The 26,125-nt window shown below is 45.7% G+C and overlaps 1 protein-coding gene and 1 long non-coding RNA gene across 4 annotated transcripts in view; one reads left to right on the top strand and one right to left on the bottom strand.

Moving 5' to 3' along the window:
• The first annotated feature begins 12,286 nt into the window (after nt 1–12,286).
• Nucleotides 12,287–26,125, top strand: part of LOC131755124 (uncharacterized) — a 29,982-nt gene continuing 16,143 nt past the window's right edge. Inside the window, exons 1-3 of one of the 2 annotated variants that reach the window (XR_009335394.2) lie at nt 12,287–12,369; nt 13,221–13,440; nt 17,290–17,727. This is a non-coding gene — a long non-coding RNA (uncharacterized lncRNA). Of the gene's footprint in view, nt 12,370–13,220; nt 13,441–17,289; nt 17,728–26,125 lie in introns of those variants that run through there. The other variant, XR_010840244.1, reaches the window with a different exon arrangement.
• The window catches only part of ETF1 (eukaryotic translation termination factor 1), a 28,685-nt gene continuing 25,549 nt past the window's right edge, over nt 22,990–26,125 (bottom strand). For both annotated transcript variants that reach the window (XM_059061300.2, XM_059061303.2), the window contains 2 exons: nt 25,571–25,718; nt 22,990–25,288 (listed from right to left, as the gene is read on the bottom strand). In XM_059061300.2, coding sequence (XP_058917283.1) covers nt 25,206–25,288; nt 25,571–25,718 — 231 coding nt within the window. In that variant the 3' untranslated portion in view covers nt 22,990–25,205. The remainder of the gene's footprint in view (nt 25,289–25,570; nt 25,719–26,125) is intronic.

Below are 26,125 nucleotides of genomic sequence, written 5' to 3' on the forward strand. Positions count from 1 at the left end.
CCCATTCTGGCACCTGCTTCCCACCACGTCCCCATTTACTCCCCTCTCTCTTACTCAAAGCAATAATCACCCAATTCCCCACCCCCACACTCATAGAGTCAGGGCCCAGACTCCTAAAAATTTTTTGCTTCATTTAATCTTTCTGCATGGAAACGGAGCCAGCCTCTTCATCATCTTTATGGCTCTATTTCAAACTCCCTCCCGTTTGTTTATATCTTCTTGGTAATATGTCTGGGGCTAAACAAGGTATGCTTGTTTATATGTCATTATTTATCCAGTTTGGCAAATGTCCTTAAGTCCTCAGCAATACTTTTCTAAGGAGAAAAGGTGCCTGGTAGATGGCGGGCCACACACTGATGAGGTGCCCGTACCGCAGAAGGAGGAAGGGGCTAAGATCAGATGGTGTGGGAAATTGTCCCGGGAGACTAGTCCTGAGAGGTTATCTGTACACGTTGCATTTTGTTACTGTCTCCTGGGAGATCTTACCTGGATAGATTTTCTAGAACATGGGCCCCACTCACTCACTAGTTATCACAAACCCTATCCTACCACATTCCCACCCGTCAGTTTTGAGATAGTCTTGCAACTACATCTTTTCTCTCTCCTTTTAGGGCCAAGGGATCCTGGGACTGTGCAGCAGCCTGAGGGTGAAAAGGCAGTGGGGGCCAGAGGGTGGGTTCCCAACTCTGATAAACTGGCACTTGCTGCCTGCCTGGGTATATGTTGGGGTTGGTGTGGGGAGAGGGTGACTTGCTTTATTTTAGAAAATTATCCTTAAGTTAGCCTTTTCAGACAGACAATAACAAGTGTTGGTGATGTGAAAAAACTGGAACCCTCATACATTGCTGGTAGGCATGTAAAAAGGTGCCACTTTGGAAAACAGTTTAACCATTTCTTATAAAGTTAAACATACACTTGCCATACGACCCAGCAATTCCACTCCTGGCTATCTACCCAAGAGAAATGAAAACATGTTTACACAAAGATATAGATGTGAGTATTCATAGCAGCATTATTCATAAGAGCCAAAAAGTGTAAACAAGTCAAAATGTCTATTCAATTGGTGAATGGATAAATAAGATGTGGTAGATCCAAACAATGAAATACCACTCTGCAATCATTAAGGGACAAAATACGGATGTGTGCTACAACATGGATAAATCTTAAAGACATTACAATAAAAAAAGTTAGGTGCGTATTGTATGGTTGCATTTATATGAAATGTCCAGAAAAGGCACATCTATAGAGACAGCAGATTAGTAGTTGCCAGGGGCTCGGGGTAAGAGTAGATCTTGAGGGACTTCCCTGGCTGTCCAGTGGTTAAGGCTCTCTGCTTCCACGGCAGGGGATGCAGGTTCGATCCCTGGTGGGGGAACTAAGGTCCCGCATGCGGAGGGGCACGGCCAAAACTAAATTAAAAAGAGAAAAATAAAGAGTAGATCTTGACTGCAAATCAACTTGTTATTTTGGGGATGATGGAAGTGTTCTAAAAATGAACTGTGATGTTTGAACAACTCTGTAAATTTACTAAAAGTCATTGAATTGTATTCTTACAATGGACGAATTTTATGGTATGTAAATAAAGCTTTTTTTTTTTTTTTTTGCGGTACGCGGGCCTCTCCCTGTTGTGGCCTCTCCCGTTGCAGAGCACAGGCTCCGGACGCACAGGCTCAGCGGCCCAGCCACTCTGCGGCATGTGGGATCTTGCTGGACTGGGGCAGGAACCAGTGTCCCCTGCATCGGCAGGTGGACTCTCAACCACTGCGCCACCAGGGAAGCCCAATAAAGCTATTTTTAAACCCTTTATACCTCACTACAGCTAGATTTTTAATATCTTTTCCTTCCCTGTCTTCGAGTGCCCATTCCCCAGGTAGACTTCCCAGTGCTCCTTCCGTCCTACAGACCTGTCCTCCCTCCCTGGACGTGACCCTCTTGAGCCCTCTCTCCTGCTGGCTGCCCTGTCCTGGGCTCTGACCAGCCTCTCTGCTGGGACAACACAGCCCTCTAAGATCATGATGCTGATTTGCAAACTAGAGTCCAAAGAGCAGGCCTGGGGATAGTGGGGGGCGAGGCCCTCCTAAGACTTTCACTTGGGACTCATTTGGAGGGAGGGGTTTTAATAAATCTGGGGAGGCGAATGCTTGGAAATAAATCTCTCCTCAAGTGTGTTCTCCCAGCCCTGTGACCCAGGTAAATCAGGCTGCCCACCTGGGCCTGAGTGCCTCCTGAGTTCCCAGACAAACCCAGAAGTCACCATTTCCACAGAACCATAAGTGGGTTCCCGCCTCAGAGAAAATTATCTCAGCCTCCTCAGAAGCTCATTTCTGCTCATAACCAACTTCTCATCCTAGAACCTTTTCAGATCCAAAGACCAAACTCCTGAGAACTAAACTGGGCCTCATTTATTGAACAAATTAATGAAGCACCTACTGGGGTTAAGTTGGTCCAGGCCATATGGAGGGGATCTGGGAGAACAAAAGACAAAACCATCCCAGCCTGCCAAACACCTTTGAATCTCTTTAGAACCAACTTTGAATTCCTTCAAACTTCAAACTGAATCTCCAGCTGCCTTATCAAAACCAGTTTTCAGTCACCTCAACACCAATCATCCATCTTAAACTCTCTTTTCAGAACCACCTATTTAATACTCTAAGGTCCACCTGATCTGGCCCATTTGTAAGTCTTTTTTTTTTTGCGGTACACGGGCCGCTCACTGTTGTGGCCTCTCCCGTTGCGGAGCACAGGCTCCGGACGCGCAGGCTCAGCGGCCATGGCTCACAGGCCCAGCCGCTCCGCGGCATGTGGGATCTTCCCGGACCAGGGCACGAACCCGTGTCCCCTGCATTGGCAGGCGGACTCTCAACCGCTGCGCCACCGGGGAAGGCCCTGTAAGTCTTCTTAGATCAGTGATGAGGCCAAGCAGTACTTTGGGGAGTGTTCTCAATATCCTATGAATGATGCAAATGCAAATTTGATTGCCCCAAGTCTCTGTAAAACAGAAACTCTGGAGTGGTGACTGCTTCTGATCCCATTCCAGCGGCCTCAGAACCAAGTTTATCCCCTCAAATTTGTGATGACTCCCCTGAATTGTCTCCTCAGAGTCATCTTTCATTCTCTTCAGAGCCAGACTTCATTCTTGGCTACTGAAACTGCCAAGGTCCTTAGAATTTTCTTCTCAGAAGCATCTTGGTTCTATCCAGAAATACTTTTTTTCAATCTCCTCAGACCCAACTGTCAGGCTTCAAAAAGCAAGACTTTAAAAGTTATTCATCCATGGGCCTCAGGTTTCCCATCTGTTTAATGGGGAAAACTTCTTTTTCTTTAAAAAAAGAACATGAATTTTTTTCTGATTACAAAATATATATTAATTGTGAGAAATATAGAAACACCTTACCTTTTTCACACATGGTAGATTGAGGGCTAGCCCTTGGATGCACGAAAGTCTCACACACTGATGGAGGGAGAATAAACTGGTATAAGCCTTCTTGAGGGCAATTCAACAACATGCACCAAAAGCCTTATAAAAGTTCATGCCGGGGCTTCCCTGGTGGCGCAGTGGTTAAGAATCTGCCTGCCGATGCAGGAGACACGGGTTCGAGCCCTGATCCAGGAAGATCCCACATGCCGCAGAGAAACTAAGCCCATGCGCCACAACTACTGAGCCTACGTGCCTAGAGCCCTTGCTCTGCAACAAGGGAAACCACTGCAATGAGAAGCCCACACACCACAAGGAAGAGTAGCCCTCACTCTCTGCAACTAGAGAAAGCCCACGTGCAGCAACGAAGACCCAATGCAGCCATAAGTAAGTAAATAAATTTCTTTTTTTTTTTTTTTTCGGTACGCGGGCCTCTCACTGTTGCGGCCCCTCCCATTGCGGAGCACAGGCTCCGGAGGCGCAGGCTCCGTATGCGCAGGCTCAGCGGCCATGGCTCACGGGCCCAGCCGCTCCGCGGCATGTGGGATCCTCCCAGACCGGGGCACGAACCCGTGTCCCCTGCATCGGCAGGCGGACTCTCAGCCACTGCGCCACCAGGGAAGCCCAATAAATTTCTTTAAAAACAAAGTTCATGCCCTCTGACCTAGCAGTTCTTCCGGATTGCTGTTAATTACAGTGTATTATTCGTAATGGAGAAAAACTGGCAACAACATAAATGTCCTATGGGTGATGGCTGAAGTAAATTGTTATATGATGGACTACTAGGCAGTCATTATAAATCATGTTCTAAAATAACTACTGACCTAAAAAAATACCCACAATATACTACGAAGTTGTAAATATATAAAACTCTATATGACATGATTCCAGTTATATAAAATGCACACACACATACATCAAATGTTAATGTTATTTCTGATGGTATTATGGGAAATTTTAATTTCATTTTGTGTACTTTTCTGTATTTTCCAAGTAAGCAGGTTTTTAAAAAATCATCAGAAGAAAGTATTTATGAAAGAAAAAGAAAAAATAAGACTAGGTAAGCAAATAATTATTTTCTAGAATCTGGTATGATGTAGTCATCTTTAGGAAGGTTCTCTGATGGAGTATTTTCTCCCCCTGCACAGATCTGCTGCTTAGTTGTAAGATGTTAAGAGTGCTAAAAAGAAAAGAAGGGAAAGATTTTGTAGTGACTCAGGGCTCTAGGTTCTTTGCTGAGAGGACACAGGTTGGCTGTTTAATATTCCCTGTAGGTGGATTGTCCGTTGGGGCTGGCAGGATAGAAGCATCAGGGAGCTGCTGCTGGCTTCTGCATTTGGAGGCTGTAGGTTTTTTAAAAGTCAGAAAGCAGTGTTGTTTTATTAGCTTGCCACCCTATTTCTCACAGAACTCTTGAGCTCTTGCCCCCATCACCAAATTCTTTCTCTGTCCCCATTTCCAATACACAATTCATGCATACTACTAGGCTCCAAGTTTTTCTCTTAAACTTCTTTCTTTTGCTTATAACTGGGTTGGTGTTAACCAGGTGGTCTTATTGTTTATTCTTGGATCAGACTGTTTGCTTTGTTGTAACCCAGTTTAGCAGGCATATCATTGGAGAGAGCCCAAGTCTGGGTAAATTTCTTGGGGCCAAACGGAGCGCTGGGCCATCCAAAGTCTATGCTTCTCCTCAGTTACTCAGTCAGTCTGTTATCCAAAACACATTCACCAAATGCTACCTGCTTTCTGTCAGGCCCTGAGCATGCAGAGATAAACAAGATAGAGTTTGGGCCATCACAGAATTGGGTAGGGGGAGATTTAGAAATAAATAATTGCCTCACAGTGTGATAGAGGTGTGTATGGAACAGGGAGTGACTAATCCTATGAAGGAGGAGGCGACAGGGTGTAGGAGGAAGATGGGGTGTTCACAGGAGAGGGATTTGCAGGCAGAGGCAATAACAAGAACAAAGACAAGGAAGTCAAGGTGTTCAGGAACCTGTGAATTAATGGTGGTGTGGCCTGAAAGCAAGGAAAGGAGGGGGGTCAAGAAACGGGGCTGGAAAAGCAGGTTGGGGCCAGAAGGCCAGCAACTTAGTTTGACTGTGTTTCTGGGTGTTTGAAAGGCTGCACTGCTTCCTGCCTCCTTGGGAGGGTCCTGGTCCCCCCGCTCCATTTCCAATTTAGTTATTGCAATGATAACAATAATGATAAGAATAATTTGGTCACTTCAGATTTTATACACGCTCTTTAATTTCAGCTTTCAATAAAGTACAAGTGACCTGAAACTCAATTATTTGATCTTAGCCCATTTTCCTTCAAATAATATATAACTTTTAAATATGCCCCAATTTCATGGATAAATCAAGCCTCATTTTTATGTGTGTGTGTTTAAATTTTCAAACATTCACAAAAGTAGGAGGGAGTAGTGTAATGAACTTCTCTGTATCTAACCATCAGTTCAACACCTGTCAACTCACAGCTGGTCTTGTCTTGTCTAAACTGCCTCCCTCACTCCTTGCCACCACACACTGGATTGTTTTGAAGCAAATTCCAGACATTACCTAATTTCATCTGAAAATACTTCAGTATATATCTTTATGAGTATTTTTTAAGTTCCTTTGTCTGAATCAAGACCTAAAAAAGACCACATTCTTCATTTGTTGATATGTCTTTTAAGTTTCTTTTCATTCATATTAGTTTCCCTTGCTATTTATTTATTGAAGAAACCAAGTTACTTGTCCTGAAGAATTCCCCACTTTTAGATTTGACAGATTGCGTTTTTTTCCCCTCAAAATGTTATTTACTATGTCCTTCTATCCCGTGAATTTCCTATAAACTCGTTTTTTTTAATATTTATTTTTATTTTTATCATTTATTTTTGGCTGCATTGGGTCTTCGTTGCTATGTGCGGGCTTTCTCTAGTTGAGGCGAGTGGGGGCTACTGTTTGTTGTGGTGCACGGGCTTCTCATTGCAGTGGCTTCTCTTGCTACAGAGCACAGGCTCTAGGCATGTGGGCTTCAGTAGTTGTGGCAGGCAGGCTCTGTAGTTGTGGCTCGTGGGCTCTAGAGCACAGGCTCAGTAGTTGCAGTGCATGGGCTTAGTTGCTCTGCAGCATGTGGGATCTTCCTGGACCAGGACTTGAACCCGTGTCCCCTTCATTGGCAGGCAGATTCTTAACAACTGTGCCACCAGGGAAGCCCCCAAACTCGTTTTTATACCTAGAGGTTTGATCAAATTCAGGTTCACTTTTAAGGTCATGCTATGTACTTGCTTCTGCAATATATCAAGAGACACATAATTTTTGGTTCTCTCTCTCTTTTTAATTTTCTAGATATTATTTTTTAATTGAAAAATAATTCATATAACATAAAAATTACAGTGTACAATTCAGTGGTTTTTTAATATAGTCACACTGTTGTACAACTATTGCCACTACCTAATTCCAGAACATTACCATCAACCCCTAAAGAAATCCTGTACCTGTTGGCAGTCACTCCCTGTTCCACCCACCCTGCAGCACCTGACAACCACCAATCTACTTTCTGTCTCTATGGATTTGCCTATTCTGGACATTTCATGTAGATAAAACAATAAAATACATGGCCTTTGGTATCTCTGTTCACTTAGCATAATATTTTTTAGCATAATGTTTTTAAGGTTTATCCATGTTGTAACATGTATCAGTACTCCATTCCCCCTTTTTTTGGCTGAATAATATTCCATTTTATGGATATACCACCACATTTTAAAAATCTATTTATCAGTTAATGGACATTTGGGTTGCTTCCATTTTGACTATTACAAATACTGCTGCTGCTATAGGCATTATATACAGGTTTCTATGTGAACATATGTTTTCTGTTTTCTTGGGTGTCTCTTTTTGTGATGTTAAAATTAATTGGTGAGTTCAAGTATTATTGATATTATAAAGTTCCCTTCCATCCTTCACCACCCAGTGTTTTTAGGAATCCCTGGATTACTGATGATCCTTCTCTAAATCTATTATCTCATTAGAGGTTACTAAATGGTGATTTTGTAATTCTATCATTCCATTTGCATTTGTTAGCCAGAATTTGTCAATGATGAACTTAGGCTTAATCATAGTTGTTTAAAAAAAAAAAAAAGGCAGGATAAATACTTGACTATTTTCTTTCACTTATTGGATAATGATATTTTGTGCTTTCCTTTATGGAACCCTAATAAGTGCTGGATTTCTACATGATCAAAGCTCTACAAGGTTTGCAATAAAGAATTGCAAATAAGGAATTATGATCCTGGAGCCAGAAAATAAAGAGTTATTCCAATCTCTACTTGGGGAGTTACGGAGAGTCCACTTAATGCCCCATAGCAATACTTCATAAAAGTCCTCCTACTTTTCCCTTCTAACTTTCCTTCTCCCTCTCCTTCCTTGTTCTTTATTAAATCAGTTTAGCCTCTCTGCCCAAGTCCTTCCTTTTCCCAGCCTCTCAGACTCTACATCTCTCTCTAACTACTCCCTCCGCCCAGTTCTGATTCTGCATCACAAAATGTCCAGGAACTGGGCTGGCAAAGACTGAACCCTCTAAACTGGAAAGTGGGAAAGTGGGTTGGATTCTGAGTTGGAAATCTTTTGGTGGACGGGTAAGTTAGGAAGGAAAAAAGGGAGGAACACTCATACTAATAAACCTCATTTCCATAACATGTATTTTCTGCAATGAACATGCATCACACATGGTGTGATAAAAATTAAATATATAAAATGTTTTTAAAATAAAAGAGATGGTAGGGAAAGAAATGAGCACTATTCTTTTTCACTTTCCAGTTACCCTTCCTTTCCAAATACACTGCCGGCTGCATCCTTGACTTGCTGTTCCAGGGAAAGTGAAGGGGAACCTTGCCTCTGACTCAGGATTCCAAGTGATTCCCACCTCCACAGCAGTGGGGGTGGGAGTGATGGTGTCTGCTCATGTAACAGTGCAGAGGAGCCTCTGAGAAAGGCCACTGGGAGCCTGCCCAGCTGGAGAGAGTGCTGCTTTCAGGTCTCACTGGTTGAAATTGCTGGGCTCACCATCCTTCCCTGCAAGAAGCACCTTCCTGGGTCTTAAGGAGACCTCCTGAGGGCTGTTCAATTTACACATCTTTGTATCTCTTAGGGAAATCTCAAGGCATGCGGAGGGTGGTAATGTCCTCTCTAGGTTTCCTCCCACCTCGGGAGTCTGGATGGGAGCCAGAGCCCCAAGACACAGGGCCTCGTGTTACCCAGGCCCATCCGTCCAGGCCCTAGAAAGACGCTGGTGGCAAGTCTGAACTAAACCCAGTGAATGCTCCTGGCTGGGTTTTCACCTATGTGGCAAAATGCAGGGAAGTGCAGGTGTGGGCAGATATTTGTGGTCTCAGGCTATGTGAGCAGGAGTCCTGGAAGGTGTGGAGAAGCCTTGGTGGCAGCAAGACAGTGTTGAGCACATGAGTTCTGGAGTCACACATCCAAATTCTAATCCCTCACTCTGCCACTTACATTCCTTAGTGATCACAAGCAAGTTCCCTACTTCTCTGAGCCTCAGTTTTCACCTGGAGAAAATGGGCATAATGGTTCCATCTCACAGGTTTGTGGTGAGGATTAAATGAGACAATATCTGCTGAGTGCTTGGCCCACTCCCATTGGGAGCTATTGTCATTGAGGAGCCCCATAAACCTCAATTTCTCTTTCTCGAAAACAGAGATAACAGTAGGATCTATTAAATGAGATAATAAATGAAGCGTGGTTGAGCCACTATTAACTATTAAATATTAACTATTAATACTACTAACGCATTCCCTGTTTTGCTTGAGGTGACAATCTGATAGTTCCCTCCTCCTACTGCTTCCTCCCTCACGCTGCTCCAGTTGCCAGGACATGACTATTCTGGTCTTTTTGGACAAAAGGACAGAAGTCCCACAGAAAGAAGAATGACACCCAGAAAAGAGCATGAGAGGAGATCAGGGGCCTTTCTCCCTCCTCAGACTGCCTCTCCTTCCCTCCTGCTGCACTCAAACCTCCGGCTTTCCTACTAGACTTTCTCCCTAGCAAACCTTTTGCCCAAGGGTTCATTTTAGAGACTTCTATAATCTCCAGAGGATCAGTATTAGTCTTTCCCACCTACAAGATGAGTGGCAGCTCGAAGCCAAGTGCTTCCCAGCCAAAGAAAGAAATGGAAGTTTCCTTTTTTGCTCCGTGTCTCTCTGCCCCTCCCTTCTGCGGGGGAGCTGTATGTGCTCACTCTGGAGGGACCAACGCTGGCACTAATGCAATTTTGTCTAGATGAGGCTGGCAGCTGGGAACCACTTTCCCTCGGCTTGCCCTCTGCTGGGGAAACTCCATGACGGAGACAAGGCAGCTGGCAGGGGGAAGACTCAGGTTTGAGGAGGAGGACACTGCTGCTGCTGCTGCTGCTGTGCCACGCAGGGCCACGCAGGACCCTGCGACCACAGAGACTGATGCTGATGCCCATTTCGTTTCTGAGGACCTCTTAGAAAGGCAATGCCTTGGGACCTGGGGGCAAGGATTTCTTTATCAGTAGCACAGTCACAAATACAAAGGTACACAGGACTTTTGTGTGGGATTGGGAGTCTGAAGACCTAGGTTCCAGTCTCAGTGCCACCACTCCACGGCCATATAGTTTAGGTTACGTTGTTTAAGATCTCCCTCCAAATTTTAGTTTCCCTGTTTGTAAAATGTGTTCTAATACCTCCCTCAAAAGACTGTGGGAAGAATTAGTTTAAATAATATATGGGAAAACTGGAACATGGGAGATGGTTAATAAATATTCATTTATTCCACAGAGGGACTGAGGAGAGAGGATATCACTGGATTCTGGAGGCTTTTTAGTTTATCAGCTTATTCTACAGGTTTAAGCACCGGCCATCATACCATTTGTTGTGTGCCTGATTTTAGTGAAGATGTGTGTTTATCATTCACCATGAGATGCTGAGTGGCTCCCTAAATATTCTGGGCGGTCAAGGATCAACATGTAGGACAGGAGGAATCTGTTCCTCAGAGATCCAATCAGCGTCTCCCTTAAGCCCTTTGCTGCCCTCCATAAACCAGTCCTTCTTTTGTGCCACCAGCACCACGTCCCCATTTTGGAAGAGGCCAGAATGACACAGCTACATGTCACCCTGTGATCTACACGGGGTGGGGGGAAGGAGCTATGTCCCTGCTAGAACTGAAAAACATCCTTGAGGGCTGCAACTTTTACAGGGAAGGTTACCATGCCAACGACAGGATGAAAGGAAACAAGGCCGTGGGTGACACATCTATTGTGTGTGTCCACAAACTTGCCTGGAACCTCTAAGGGGCTGCTAACTGCAGGATGGGGCTGCCACTGAGAGGCAAGAAGGTTCAGGTTAGATTGAAGTGCAACTCCAGTACAGGCAGAACAGATGAGCACAGGGCAGGGCCAAAGGGAGGATTGGGGAATGTTTCTCTGAGATTGATACCCATCTCTTGTTGAAAAGTGTGGGTGTGGTACTGACAGCAGGTGTGGGAGGGGATGATGTCCTAGATACCAGTTTCTGGCTGTGATGGGAACTTCAACTTCCTCCAGGTTATTTTTGCCCTTGCCAGCCTGTCCAGGAGGTCAGCTAGGCTCTGGGGTAGCTAGAGAACAGCAGGCAAGAAGAGCAGCTCATTGGGGTGGCGGCTGAACTGAGAAAGGGGAGCATTAGGGCCACAGATACGCCTCTGGAAGAAGCACCAAATATTGGCAACAAGGTCCCATAGATGCCAAAGAAGGGACAGTCTCCTCCAAGAGAGCACGACTTCCAGGAAGAATGGCCAAGCTTACCTAGCTCTTCTTATCTCCTTCTCCCCACCCTCCAGTTGGGAAAGTGCACCGAGAACTGAGGAACTGACATTAATTAAGCACCTACTCTGAGTCAAGCACTTCTCTTTCTCTCCCTCTCTCTCTCACACCACACACACATACACGCAGAGATGCCCCATTTCGTTTCATTTGATTACCACAACAACCCTGCAAATCAAGAACTATCCCCATTTTACCGATGAGTAAATTGAGATTTAGAGAAGGTAAAGTAGCTTTCCCAGCATCAGTCAGCTGGAAGGGGAGAAGGTGGGATTGGAACGCCGTCTGTCTGAATCCCACAGCTTGGAAGGGAAAACTCTAGACCTTAAGGTAGCCCTATTTTCTTCTGGAAAGATATCTTCTTGAGACTTCAGCTCCATATAGCCCCCAGGCACCGAGGTGGCTAGGGAGAGGCTAAAAGGACACAGAAGGGGACTGGGAATCCCCGCCCCCATCCCCGCCACACACAATTGTTAGGGTGAATGCGCTGCCCCTGCGGGCCGTGCCGCTCCCGGACGTGTTTAACAGGTATCTTTCTCATTTTTGTCCCCACCACTCGGAGAAAGAGGAATCTCAGGCTCAGAGACTAAAGCGTTTTGCCCAAGGTCACAGAGCAAGTGCCTGGAGCCGGGAATCAGTCTCGGCTCGGTCAGCCGTCAAAGGCGGCCCGGATCCCGCCTCTCGCCCCCACTTCCCGTAGCTCCGGCACCGAGGGAGCCGTGCCGGGCGCTCTGCGTACCTCCCGGGACAGGAGGGGTTGGGTGGGGGGTCGTGGGTCTTGCGCGGGATGGGGGTGGGGTGGCGCGGCGCGGCGCGGCGCGGCTCCGCCTTGCGGCGGCGGAAGCGACCTCCATCTCGTGCACGCTCCTCGCCCCGGGCGCGCTCCTCGCCCCAGGTCCGCCCCTCGCCATATATGGCGCTTCCTCCCGGGACCCTGCCAGACGCTTCCTCCCTGCCTGAGGCCCATACAAGGCCTTTCCTTCCCGGCGTGTCTGGCAGGCGGCCCGCGGGCGGCTGTGGGCGGGAGCTCGGCCCTCCGGGTCCGCCCGCGTCCGGGAGCCGGCGGCCAGGGGACCCGCTGCCAAGGAGAGGGCGGCGGCGGGGCCGGGAACGCGCGGCCCGGCCTGGCTGAGGTAAAGGCGGGACAGGCGGACTTGGGCGTCCCAAGAGGGTCTGAGATTCCCACTGTCCCCACCGGTTTTATATTTTGTCCCACTTTTCCCCCTAATTCTCTAAGCGCAGCTGACTTTGCTGGAGTTCCTCCCTCGGCTCCCCGCCCGGAGCCTAAAGCCCCCAAGCCTAAGCGTGCTGTGAGGGCCTGACCTCGTTCGCCGTGCGCCTCCGCTAGCATTTTTATAGTCGGTCTTCGGTATTTCTCTCGCCCTGCCTTCCTCCCTGCTTGCTGTTTCTCGCTCCTCCCTGCCTTTTCTCAAGCTGTCCCTTCGGCCTGGAATGCCCTTCCCACACCATTTTGGTAGAACTGCTACTCATCCCTTACTTGTTTCAGGCCTCTGGCCATCTGGAAGTCCTTCCCACACCACGGGTCTGGGATGCACCTAACACATCGGTTATTTATTGAGACTGCGATTCGGTCTTACTCCTCTTCGCATTCCTGGTGCCTGGCTCAGTATGTGAGAGTTGTTATTATATCTGAGCGAGGGGAAAGAGGGAAAGGACCCTGTTGTCAGGATAGCCACAGTGCCTTTTCACCTTGGACAGGGGTCCCCGAAGGGGTCCCCGACTTTAGGTCCAGCCGCTAACATCTTCACCTGCTACGCTCCCCGTGGTCTGGAGCTTCATGAGCCCCAGAACCCAACATGAATGGTTTGTGTGGAAAGTTGGAAGGTTGGGGTGGGGGAGACAGAGACGGGGCAGGTGTACACCTGCAGTGGCACTGTGGTCTGGAGTGGTGCCCACTGGGTGCCTCCACCACCCAGAATGGCTTCACTTGCTCAGCCTGAGAGCTCCGGTTTATCCACTGCAGGAACCAGCAGGCCCCCACAGGCCCTCGTACAGTGCCTCCAGGGACTTAAACCTGCCGCAGCCATGTGATTACCCTGATCTATTTGCTGGGAGATGAGCAAAGCTCGGAGAGGGACCAGATCTCAGCAGAGACCAAACCAGCAGCAGTTCCTGAACACCCACCCCCCAGTGCTTCCAGAAGTGCACCATGGACCAACCTGTGAGCATTTGCTCTTCCTCAGGTGAGGCAGGGAGATAAAAGCTCAGAGCTTGGGAGTAACAAGTCAAGTAATATGCCAGGGAGGGGGCTTTTAGCACTAAGAAGCCTCTGGACTTGATCCAGAATAAATTCACTCACAGACTTCCAGTCTCTGGTGGTAAGCACACGCATACACTGCGAATAAGGCCAAAATAGAAGGAGTTTTGTCTGTCTCCCTGGCCTCAGGGAGTGCCTGTGAATTGGGTGCATGGAGAGGAGATGATCTCTAAGGCCCATGACTGAAGGTTTAGGGGTTACATTTTGGAAAAAAAAACTGGGCCTGGGCCTGGGCTGCACACGCAGGGACTAGGACACCTATGGACTTGTTCCTGCCTAAGGCTGCAGGTCCCCAGCAGCCTCTTTTTTCCAGTTATGATCTGGGATTGTGGGTAATGTAGTCCAGTTGCCAGCTTCTCTGGGGTGGTGGTTCTTGTCTTTCCCTTATCTAGTCTCCTTACCCCTGCCAGCTACCACCCCCTTCTGCTCCAGGCTGAGGGCGGCACAGGGTGAGAAGGCGGTGCTTACTCTTTGCAGGGCTGGGAGATTCCCAGCTGGAAACCAGCAAGCTATTTATAGCTGAACCTAGCAGAGGAGGAAGGCCTGAGAGAAGCTGGGGAGCTCCAGCAGCCTCCTCTCCAGCTATAGAATTTGCAGGAACCCCAGACCTCTGCTGGGCAGGCCTTGTGTTCACTTCTGGGTGAGAGGGCTTTGAGCCTGGGAAAATCCTATGGAGCAGTGGCGGTCCTGCGTTGCTCCCAGTCTTGAGAGACACAGATACCCCGGTGGCCCTGGGGCCCAGCTTTTAGGCCTCTATATGGTGGGGATACTTGGAACCTGAGTATAGATAAGCTGAGACTTTTTTGCAAAAAAAGCCAGTGTGACATCCAGTATGACAGTTGCCTAGAATTTCTTTGCATTTTTCTTCTCGTTGTTTTCCTGTGCTTGCCTCTTCAACCAAATTAAATTCTCTTTAAGGACAGGAACCAAACCTTCTCTTGCCAATGGCACCAACCCTGTCTCTATGCTATAATGAGTGATCTTGCCCAAAGAAAAATCGACCCTCCCTATCAAGACTAGGGGTGTGACTTTTGTTCCCCCACCCACCTAATCCTCTGCCAGTACCCTGTGCTTTTCCCATCGAAGCACTGAATCTTTGCTTGACTGGGTCCCCCACTAGATTAGGCATTCCTTGTTGACATGGATGACGTCTGTCTTGTTGACTATCATATCCCTGTTACTTGCACAATAAACAATTGTTGAATGAATGACTATGAACCTATGATAGCTAATTCCTTAGATGGAGTATTTGATACATGCTTCATTGTCACAGCATTTTACAAATAGGAAAACAGTTTTGGCCATTTAAATGTCTTTCACGAGGACTTTCCTGGTGGTGCAGTGGTTAAGAATCCATCTGCCAATGCAGGGGACACCGGTTCGATCCCTGGTCTGGGAAGATCCTACATACCGTGGAGCAACTAAGCTCATGCACCACAGCTACTGAGCCCGTGCGCCCTAGAGCCCACGCACCACAACTACTGAGCTCATGTGCTGCACCTACTGAAGCCTGTGTGCTCTAGGGCCCGCGTGCCACAACTACTGAGCCCACATGCTGCAACTACTGAAGCCTATGCAATCGTTGTGGCACACAGGCTTAGTTGCTCCGCAACAAGAGAAGCCACCGCAATGAGAAGCCTGCACACCTCAATGAAGAGTAGCCCCCACTTGCCACAAGTAAAGAAAGCCCACACAGCAATTAAGACCCAACGCAGCCAAAAATTCAAAAAAAAAAAAATTAAATTTTTTTTAATTGAAAAAAAATCTTTCACCAAGATCTTGATTAGTGGTAGAGCTGTTAGGAACTGGTGTCTGACTTCAGAGTAGTACTTAGCCATGGCATGAGGCTGCCTGCATGCTGGCACCCAGTAGGTACCTCTGGTTCCCGAGTAGCGAAATGGGTGAGGTAGGTTAGATGAGATAGGCAGACATGGTCAAACTGGCCTGGCCCCATGATGTATCTGGTGCAGACAGCCAGGAGAGCTGCCAGGGAATCCTAAAAGGCTTAATGAGAAAGACCTGCTCTGATCTGCCAGAGGGGAAGTCCTGACGCAGTGGCTGTGGGGCTATAGAGAGGGCAGACAGACTGAGATCTGAGCAGCAGTAGTGTTGTCTGGGGGCTCCTTAGCTGTTACCAGGGACCTCCTGACTCTGAGTTCAGTAGATTTTTTTCAGTTTTCATCTTCCTTGAGTAATTCTCAGCAGTATTTGACTTGTAGGTGATCATCTCTTCTTGAAGGCCTCTCTTTCATTGCTTACACTTTTTTTTTTTTTTTTTTTTTTTTTTTTTTGCGGTACACAGGCCTCTCACTGTTGTGGCCTCTCCCGTTGCGGAGCACAGGCTTCGGATGCGCAGGCTTAGCGGCCATGGCTCACGGGCCTAGCCGCTCCGTGGCATGTGGGATCTTCCTGGACCGGGGCACGAACCCATGTCCCCTGCATCAGCAGGCGGATTCTCAACCACTGCGCCACCAGGGAAGCCCTGCTTACACATTTTGACATACAAGGCTGTATTTGGTTTATTAAGTGTTCCAGTACTTCAGGACTCAGCCTCATGCTCTCTTCTCAAACTGTACTGTGTCCAGAAGGATCTCTTTGAAAAACAAATCTGAATTTGTCACCCTTCTGCTTAAAACACCTCAGCCACTTCTCCTCTTCTTCAGAATAAAATTTCAAGTTCTCAGCAAGGCCTTTGAGTCTCAATCCAGTCTGCCCATGCTGGCATCTTCTAGCTTCATCTTCCATCACATTCCCCTTTCATTCTCTGAGCTTCATCCACACTGCTCTCCACCTGCCTCCCCAGCTGTACTCTCTGCCACCCCCTACATGTTCTCACTGCCTGGGCTGCTATTCCTCCTCTTTGCCTAGCTAACATCTCCTGTGCTCAGTTAAAGCACCAGTGTCTTCAGAAAAGGTGACAGCCAGGTCAAAATACCCTGTGACAGACACCTGTGGCCCTCCCTCAGGTGTTAATTGCAATTGGGGTTTCATATTCACTGGAATAATGCATTGGAAGTTCAATGGCTGTGTCTCTTTTGCTCATGACTGCATTGTAGGGTTTAGCACAATGCTTGGCTGTAGTAGGCTGTAGTTATTTTATGTAACAAATGAAATAAAAGCTTAGTTTATTTAACAAAACACCCTATTTAAACCTTGAAGAAACTGAAAGAGAAGTTAAGTATGGTCATGCAGCTAGTATATGGCAGAGTGGGACCTAGGTATGGCTTCAGTGTCTGTGTTGTTAACCCCCTGCACTATGCTATCCCTTCATCTGTTAAGTACTTTCTGAAAGTAAAGAGAAATGGAAGAAGGGAGAAAGTATGTGAGAGAGACAAAGGGACTTCCCCTCTCTCCACTCTAGAAATACAGAGTGGGAGATTAAGAATGAAATTACATTTCACCAAAAAAGACATATGAATGGCTGATGAGCACATGAAAAGATTATGAAAAGATGTTCAACAACATTAGTCATCAGGAAAATGAAAATCAAAACCAGAATGACACCAGTGAACAATCTAAAAAGGAAGTTAAGAAAATTTCATTTACAGTAGCATCCAAAATAAAATACCTAGGAATAAATTTAACCAAGGAAGTAAAAGATTTATACACAGAATACTAGAAAACAAAAGAAATTAGAAACTTAATTAAATGGAAAGACATCTTGTGTTTATGGATTAGAAGACTTAATATCTTTAAGATGGCAATACTACCGAAAGCAATTTGCAGATTCAGTGTGATCTCTATCAAAGTTCCAATGGCTTTTTTTTTTTTGCAGAAATGGAAAAGTTGATCCTCATGTTCATATAGAATTGCAAGGATCCCTCCCAGTACCTTAGTGTGTTCATGAAACTGGAAGCTCTCTGAACTCCATAATTGAGGGATTTTTATGGAAGCACCATCATGTAGGCATTATTGATTAAATTATTGGCCATTGGTGATTCGATCTCAAGCCCCTCTCCCCTCTCTTGGGGTGGGGCTGAACCTTCCAACCTTGTAATCCTGGGTTTTTTTGGCAAGCAGCCCCACTCTTGAAACTATCTGGGCATCTCGCTAGCATACAAAAGATACTCATCACTCTGGAGATTCCAGGGGTTTTAGAGAAGCTGTGTACCAAGAACAGGAGATAAAGACCAAATATATATTTCTTACTGTATCACACTACTCAACAATAAAAAGCAACAAACATGCAACAACATGGATGTATGTAAAAAATCCATCTAAATGAAGAAAGCTAAGTGAAAGAAACCTGATGTAAAAGACTACATATTACACTATTCTAGTAACATGAAATTTCTAGGAAAGTCAAAACCATAGAGACAGAAAGCAGATCATTGGTTGCCTGGGGTTGGGAGTGAGCAAGGATTGACTAAAGGGGCACAAAAGACTTTTCTGAGAGATGGACACTGGATTGTGTAATGTTTGCACAACTATGAATTTATTTCAAAAAAATCACCAAGCTGTACTTAACAGTGGGTTAATTTTATAGTTTGTAAATTATACCTCAATAAAGCTGTTAATAAACAACCAAGAACAAAAGTGATAGCAGGGTGAAAAAAGTATCCTAAAATCTGAATGATTTCCTGGCCTTTGGGTCAAGTCAGGACCAGCACATCTGCCTTTCCAAACTCGCCTTTCACCTCTCCAGGCTGACCCTGGCTCACCAGGCAGCTTGGCCACCCGCAGATGAAATAAGGGTGCCCTCCCCTCATCCTCTAATATTCCTCATTTTTATTGTCATTCTTGCTGTCTCCCCTGCTGGAGTGTAAGTGCTGAAGGGCAGGGACAGTGACTGTTTTTCACCACTGTATCCCAGCATCTTGCACAGGGCCCACCCAGTACACAGGAAACGTCTCTAAATGCTTGCTGAATGAAAGAATGACACCACAGTTAACCCAAGCACAATGTAAGGAATAGAGGTGGCAATGAGCTATGTCTGTGGAAACAGAGTCTGGAGGAGACTGAGTTTCTGAGGGCCTTTGCTCAGCTCCCCAGGGAGGAGCAGAGCCCCTTCCTTGCCATCTCTCTCTAGAATTCAAGTTTGACAGGGGTGTGAGAGAGGGCCTCTAGCCCTGAGCACAGGAATGCAACTCCTCTTCCTCAAGTGACATCCTGTTCTATTACAAATAGAGTCCCCCTTTGCAGGCCCTCCAGTAGGAATTGTGATGTGAGGTGATTGGTCAATCCCACTCCTCAGCATAGCCTGGGAATGTATTGGGTTGGCCAAAAAGTTCATTTGGTTTTAAGCAAAAATAAAAGACACATTTTTCATTTTCACCAAGAACTGTATTGAACAATGTATTCCTTAACCAAACGAACATTTTGGCCAACCCAGTACTTAGGTCTGGACAGCCATATAACTTGGGGCAGGCATTCCAGCATCAAGCCCTGATTTCTCCTCGTTCTCAAGCCCTCTTTTCCTGATCTCCAGACCTTCTTGAAAATGGGTTTGCCTCCTAGGTTTCCTTTGGGTTAGGATGAAGAACCAAGCAGAAGAGGCTGAGCCCAGGCAGGGTATCTCACCCAAGTGGAAGAGCTGGAAGTCTGACTGTAAGGGAAACATAGATGGGGCTAATATGGAACCTTGGGGGCTGGAGAAGCAAGTTAATCTACACACTCAAGCCAACCCTGACTCACAGGGAAGTGACTTCAAAACAACTTTCATAACTCCACCTGGATGTTGGCCACCTTTCCCCTCCCAGCTCTGTCTTTGGCTTCAGGCCACTCCCTTACTCTCTCTGATCCTCCCTCTTCTCATCTCTAACAAGGGGGAGAAGGGGCTTAGATGAAGAATAACAAGATCCTCCATGTGTTAAGAGTACTGAATTTAGGGCTTCCCTGGTGGTGCAGTGGTTGAGAGTCCACCTGCCGATGCAGGGGACAGGGGTTCATGCCCCGGTCCGGGAGGATCCCACATGCCGCGGAGCGGTTGGGCCTGTGAGCCATGGCCGCTGAGCCTGCACGTCCGGAGCCTGTGCTCCGCAACGGGAGAGACCACAACAGTGAGAAGCCCGCGTACTGCAAAAAAAAAATACTGAATTTGGAGTTGTAATATCAGCTGCTCATGTTGGCTCTTGTCATCTGCTGCATGAACATGACAGGTCGTTGTGCTGCTCTGTGGGCTTCAGCTTTCCTATTCCTAATTAGGGGATTGGAATAGTAAGGTCCAGGGCCCTTGTAAGTGCAAAAATTGATTCCTTAAGAAGTGAAAGTATGGGGCAACGGAAGAGTGTGGCTGTAGATAAACGTGTAGAGTCTGATGACACTTGTCCTTTCTGTGAATGGATTTTAGGCTTTGAGATACAGCTTTTCCTTCTTCCCATCACCCCCTTAGTTGCTTAGTGAGCCAGGGGTCAAGTGTCCCCCAAGAAGCCCTGTTCTTCATACTGTCTTATCTCACCTAGCACTGGTCCAACCTCAAAGCTGATTTCATCTCTGAGGGGTGTGGCTGACAGCACTCCTCTCCTGGCACTGCTGCTGCTCGCTTCCTTCCCGTCTGGGCCCAGTTCCCAGGCTCAGCCCCCTCGCCCCTCTGGCTGACTCAGTAGGGATTTTTCCTCAGCTGCACACCCTGCAGCAGAATGAACTCTTCTAGATGCTGATCTCTGAGTCAAACCCAAATTCTGAGTAAAAACCAAATTTGAATGAAGAATGAAACTAAAGTTGTTTTAGATACCTTGTGAATCAGTCAGAACCTAAACACTCATTATATCACACTGTTCTATAATGAGCGTTCATGATGACCTTAAAATGTTAGTTAAATGATGCTTTTATGTTTTTCTTCCATATTTCTGAAATTTCAAAAATTCCCTTAGTGAATGTCTCATTTTAAACCCCCTGAAACTTCAGTGTGTATTTCCTAAGAAAAAGAGTATCCTCTTATGGAACCACATATAGTTATCAAGTTCAGGAGATCTAACATTGATAACAATACTTTTATCCGCAGTCCACATTCCATTTTCATTAATTGCCCTACTGACAATGTGTTTTTAAGAGTAGGGGCAGATGCCCTAGTTGCTGAGAAATTCCGTTATGTGTGTACATTCTTCTTTGAAGATGCTGGATAAATTACAGGGATCCTCTAGAGTCCAAGGGAGCTTCTTTTATCCATTCTCAACTGTAGCTGTGGGCTAAGCTGGACTGATCAGTCAAAAGGTGTGTGTCCTGGGGGAAGGACATAACTTCTAGGTGGATGCCTTCCAGTTGCACTCCAAGTTGTTGGTTGTCTCTGAAGGCACAAAGGTTGGTGAGGTGAGTCGACTTGTCGTCTTAGCAGTACCAGCACCTGTTCTCTTCTTGGGCAAGGAATGACCTGCATTTGCATTGACTTTGGAACCATATGGGCAGATATACAGCAGTATGTAGCACATTTTTTTCTAAGGATTAAATGAGTTGATGCATGTGACATGGCACCTTGCCTGGTGCATGGTAACTGTCCAACAAATATTAGTGATTGTCGTTATTTTTCAGATGGGTAGCTTGAAGCCCAGATTGAGACTCCCGTTTCTCCTCTCTGTTCTGTTCACTCATCCCTACTTCCTTTGGTAGTTTCCCTTCTCCATATAGCCAAATTTTAAAGGTAAGCAAGCTGTCCCAGTCACCTCTTAATGCTTTTCAGAAATCTCCCCACCAGAGGCAACTTTCTTCCACAACCAGTATCCTTAACTCTAGCACCACCTCGTGGTCACCAGTGCGAACTCACCCAGGTCACTTCCCAAGGACCAAGGTTAGGATCATCTCCCATCTGAGTGAGCCCTTGCTAAGTGCCATTGTACTGTGTATTTCACGTGACTTATTGCATTTAATCCTTACCACAGTCCTTATGGAGTAGGCATTGTTACAGGTATGGAAATTGCTACTCAGAGACATGGGCAAAGTCTTACTGGCAGGATCTCTTCCAGTCAGATGTCAGATCTCCTGCTCACCATTATATCCTGATAGCTTTACAGCTGGAAAGACTCTTTAGATTCAGAGTCATCCTTACACTGATAGGGAAACTGAGGGGTAGGAAGGGACTTACCTGAAATCAGAAGTCCAACTAATGGCAGAGACAGAACCAGAGATGTTTGTCCAAAGAGCTGGCTCTTTGTCCTGGGCTCTTAACTGAACCCTAGGATGAGCGTGCCAAGCAATTTCAGACTCTTATCTGAAGCAGAGTTCCCAGACACGTTTGAACCCTGGAGATAAATGGTTTTCACATATACTTCTAGTGCAAGTTATTCAGCCATACCCTTAATAACTTTGGCACCCATTGCTTCCACACTTCTGGGCTGGTCAGTTCCTATGTCCCTGGGAGGCACAGTCCCATCAGGGTGGGATTTGGCAGGTAGGAGTCCCAGCAGGCGCTCACTTAAATTGGCAACAAGTGAGAAGCTGGCATGAAGCTTAAATTCCACCTTTTGAATACACTGTGCCTGTCTGGGAGCACCATGGCATGAGAACTGGAGCCAGAGAACAAAAGATGGCAAGTGCTGCAGGCCCAGACAGGCAAGCACAACAGCCCACATAATTGGCACTACTGTGCTGCCTTCTAACTTTTGACTTCAAACAGCAGCTAGGAATGCATCAGGAGAAAAAACTGTACCTCCACCATGCATGGGCATGTCTTCCCCTTCCCATAGGGTGATTGGGTTTCATCAAGGCTATCATCTGAATCAGATGAGAAACTGGGCAAAAGTATGCTGAAAAAGCAAAGTGACACAATAGGTTCCCTTACTGGTCAATTTTGTTAAAAACACTTCTTAAATTTGGAGAAATTAAATCACATACCACCTTGATACTTCAACTCGGCTTCCTAAGCTACCAAACAGAAGGAGCTCTAAGTACCTCCACTTTGGGGAAAAACAAATGAAACAAAAATCCTCTTCTGTTTTGATACAGCCTAGAAGCCCTGCTTCACTGAGCCAGCCTCTCTGACTTGCTCTTGAATGAGGTTATTGCTCTCCTATCCGGTACCAGGTATGCAAGATCAAGGTGGGGAGGCTTAGTTTCTGCTCTTCCATCTGGACTATTCTATTGACTCAAACGCCAGCAGATATAGAATCAACTTTGGAACTAGGCCTCGGATAAAATTTGGCTTCACCACTAAACAGCTGCTACTTAACCTCTTTTGGCCTGTTTTATTATAAAATGGGAAGCACCATCTCCCTCCATGGAATGTTGAGGTAACATGGCATAACACCTTTTCTTAAAAAAGGGCAAGTTTCTCTTGGGCGTGCATATAGAATAGAGTAAGATACAAATTAGTTTGGCCCTAGTAACTGGAACCTCTTTCCTCTGGTGTTAACACTGGGATCATGACCTCAGATACCCTTTGCATATACCCTTCTATAGGCAAATGTAGCCAAAGACAACTAAATCTAAGGCTGAAAAGTTAGTAACTATGATGAAACTGACATGTGCCTTAGCTTACTCACTGTTCTCCACAGTTCAGACCTTTCTTAGGAACAGTCCTAAAGAATCTCAAGCACACAAAGTATATTCTTAAATATGGTTTAATACTCTTCTCCATTTCTGTACATCACAACACCAAGATTTTGCTGCTTAGGATCTCTCCGTAGAGGCTATAGAGAATGCAAAGGCTACGGTTTTCACCCCCTCTTATTTATGTGTTTGTATGTGTAAGTGTAATACATATCAGTATATATTGATAAACACATCAATATATAATGCAATATATATCACCAAAGAGAACACATTGATTAAAGAAATACAAAAATTTGGCATCATTTCCAAACTTAAATAGTAAAAATAAAAACTACAAAAGGAGCTGCATACCCTAAATGTATCATGTGAAACAACAAGCATATTCAGAAATGTAAATTTACATCCAATTTCTCTGGTCTTGTCATATCACATTAGACCCATTTACAATGGCAAAACCCTAAGGTACTGCTGTGAAGAGAGCATGTTTGCTCGCTCTTGGGTGTTCTGCAAACAAACAGCAGAGCCCAAAGCAAAAGCCTGCTCCGGTGAAGCCTCCCACGTTGATGAATACCAAAGAATTGACTCTTCTCACTGGGGGTTGAGACATCAGGTTATACATAGACAGTCATTTGGACCTCAAAGTACAGTGTTGAGAACCAGAAGCTTTACATTTAAGACATACTCCCTTCATTCAAGTGAAACAGGATTATTGGAACGATAGGCAGGTCTGTAACCTGGGAACAAGGAGCTGGTTCAGACCAATAAAGCTACGAGTGACTGAGTCAAGTCAGTGAAGAACAGCAGTCAGGCACTAAAGTGTTAAAAGTACCCAATTTGAAAACCAAATGCACCCCACTACCCTAGCAGCGTGGGGTGATACCAATTGACTTTTAAAACCTTTGGTCCTTCAAAGTCCATCTGGTATACTTTTTTCCATTGCTATCACTGGGCACGTCCTATACACTTTGTTCACTGTCACCACCTCAGGCACACCATGACCTTGCATGTCAGCTGGGGTCAAGTCCGATTTACAGCCCAGCTGTGAAGCATAAGCTTCAGGTTTTCAGGCCCACTTTTGGATCCAACGTGGTTAAGTCCTTGGTGCCAGAAGCTGTGTCCCATCCCTTCCCACCCCTGCCCTTCCCACCCTCCTCCCATAATTTCTCCTATGAGAGGTGCTTGTAAGTCCCATATTTGAAACAGATGCTCCAACCCCACCAGGAAGTCAGGGGTTTACAATTACATGCACAGTCATACATGTCTGTTGTTCCTGTGAAAACCTTGCAGTTCATTTTTTAAAAATCAAAACATTCACATAATCTCATGCCATCCAACACAAGGAAAACATAACCACCTCCCTTTTGCCAAGGACAGACCCAAGCAAAATAAAATATTCTTTAAATTTCTTTGCTTCCACTTAAATTGCATGTTTTATTTCTCCCAATCCCAGCAATAGCACAGAAGCCCCATCATATCCATCCCAAACTGGTTTCTAGTATGCAAGATTATGCAAACCCTTGTCAAAGCAATTGATGCTAAGGGCTCCCAAACCCTGGGCACAAATGCACCTACAAAACAGATGGAAGGAAACAGAGCACTGGCCCAAATGCTTCATGTGTCAGTTTATCTTTGCAGTGCAATCTGCATCCTTGAAACTGACAGTCTGGAGGGGAGGGGTAGTGTGAGGGAGTGAAGTTGAAACTGCCTCCTATTAGCTCACCCTTTCAACGTTAAACAGAGACCAAGAGAGAAATGGTTCCAACATTTCACCACATATATTTCTTCTTATGCAGTCTAAGCTGAGAATGCCATGTAAATGGGTCACTGCGAAATGCAGCAATTTAATTTTTCTCCAATCAAAATAAACCAGTATGATCTCATTTCTATTAACTTTTGAAGGTTTACAGCAGTTAAAGTATTTTGCTTCTATGTATGAAGGTTAAAAAAATCATTTTTTTTCCATAAAATACAAGAGCAACCAATTTCACCATCAAGTAAAAGTAAAAACTGGGATTCTTTTTTAAATTAGTCCAAAGTGGCATTTAGGAACTTAGTTGTAGGCTGCTGCGCTGACACCATGACAAACCAAAGTGTAGGGTTGGGTCTGGTTTTTGTTTCGGTTTTCTTTTCAATATCCAATGCTTATGGACTAAGTTCTGGAAATGTTCCAATTGTAAGGCAGGGATCTGTTTGGATTCCACCACGGGTATGCTCCTTGGGTTGGATGCTGGAGGGTGAGGCACGTTTTGCCGGACCCATGTCGACTACCTAGTAGTCATCAAGGTCAAAGAATTCATCATCTCCTCCTTGGTATTCCATTCCCTGGAAATCTACTCGGTACCGCAAGATACCTGGGGAAACAAACAGAGTCAATAGCTGTGGTTCACAGAACTGGGGGGTGGGGAGCATGTTCACTCCGTTAAGGGAAGCCCAATCCCCTTGCAGAATTATAGAAAGCAAAGAGATGATAAAAAAGTGGTCCCAACGAAGGAACCTGCAGCCATGTGCTGCCTCAATCCCCTGCCTCACTGGATGATGAGCACACCTCATCTGAAGTTAACGTTATTTTGGTATAGCCAGGAAAAGGCTGTGGCCTGAGACCCTGGCTATTAGTTTTCTGATTTGCTACTCACCTCCAATTCCACCAAATCCTTTCACAAACTGGGATCCTTCTTGTGACTTATCTGTGACAATTTCCAAAGTAGCTCCAAATTTTTTATAGTTGTTAGCAAACCACTCCAGCAGGGGCATGCTCTCAATCAGCTCGTGTTCTTGTCCTGTCTGCAGGGGCAGCCACGAGATACAGAAACAATGGGATTAGGATATATCAAGACAGGAACGCTTGCCCCTTGCCTGCCAATATTCTCCTTGTCCCTGTCATTATATCTATGTGTGTGAAACTGTAAGTGAATTACAGTTTCTGGTGATATAATTGCAACAGCACGGAAATTCTGATTACTTGAAAAATGTTAACACACTTAGCAGTTTTTCAACTTATGGTTCCTCCTGTTGTCTCTAGAAGTCAGGCTGTTATAAAGTGTCTCTAGGCAGCATTCATTCAACAGCCAAGAAGAGACACGCCAGAAATGCTTTTTGGAGCAGGCTTGTAAAAACCAAAGTCCTTCAACTCAGAACTTGAAGAAGCTACCAATTGAAAAAGGGACCTGTGCTGAGCAGGTAACACTTGA

This window comes from Kogia breviceps, chromosome 4, assembly GCF_026419965.1.
Source record: "Kogia breviceps isolate mKogBre1 chromosome 4, mKogBre1 haplotype 1, whole genome shotgun sequence".
Taxonomy (NCBI): Eukaryota; Metazoa; Chordata; class Mammalia; order Artiodactyla; family Physeteridae; genus Kogia; species Kogia breviceps.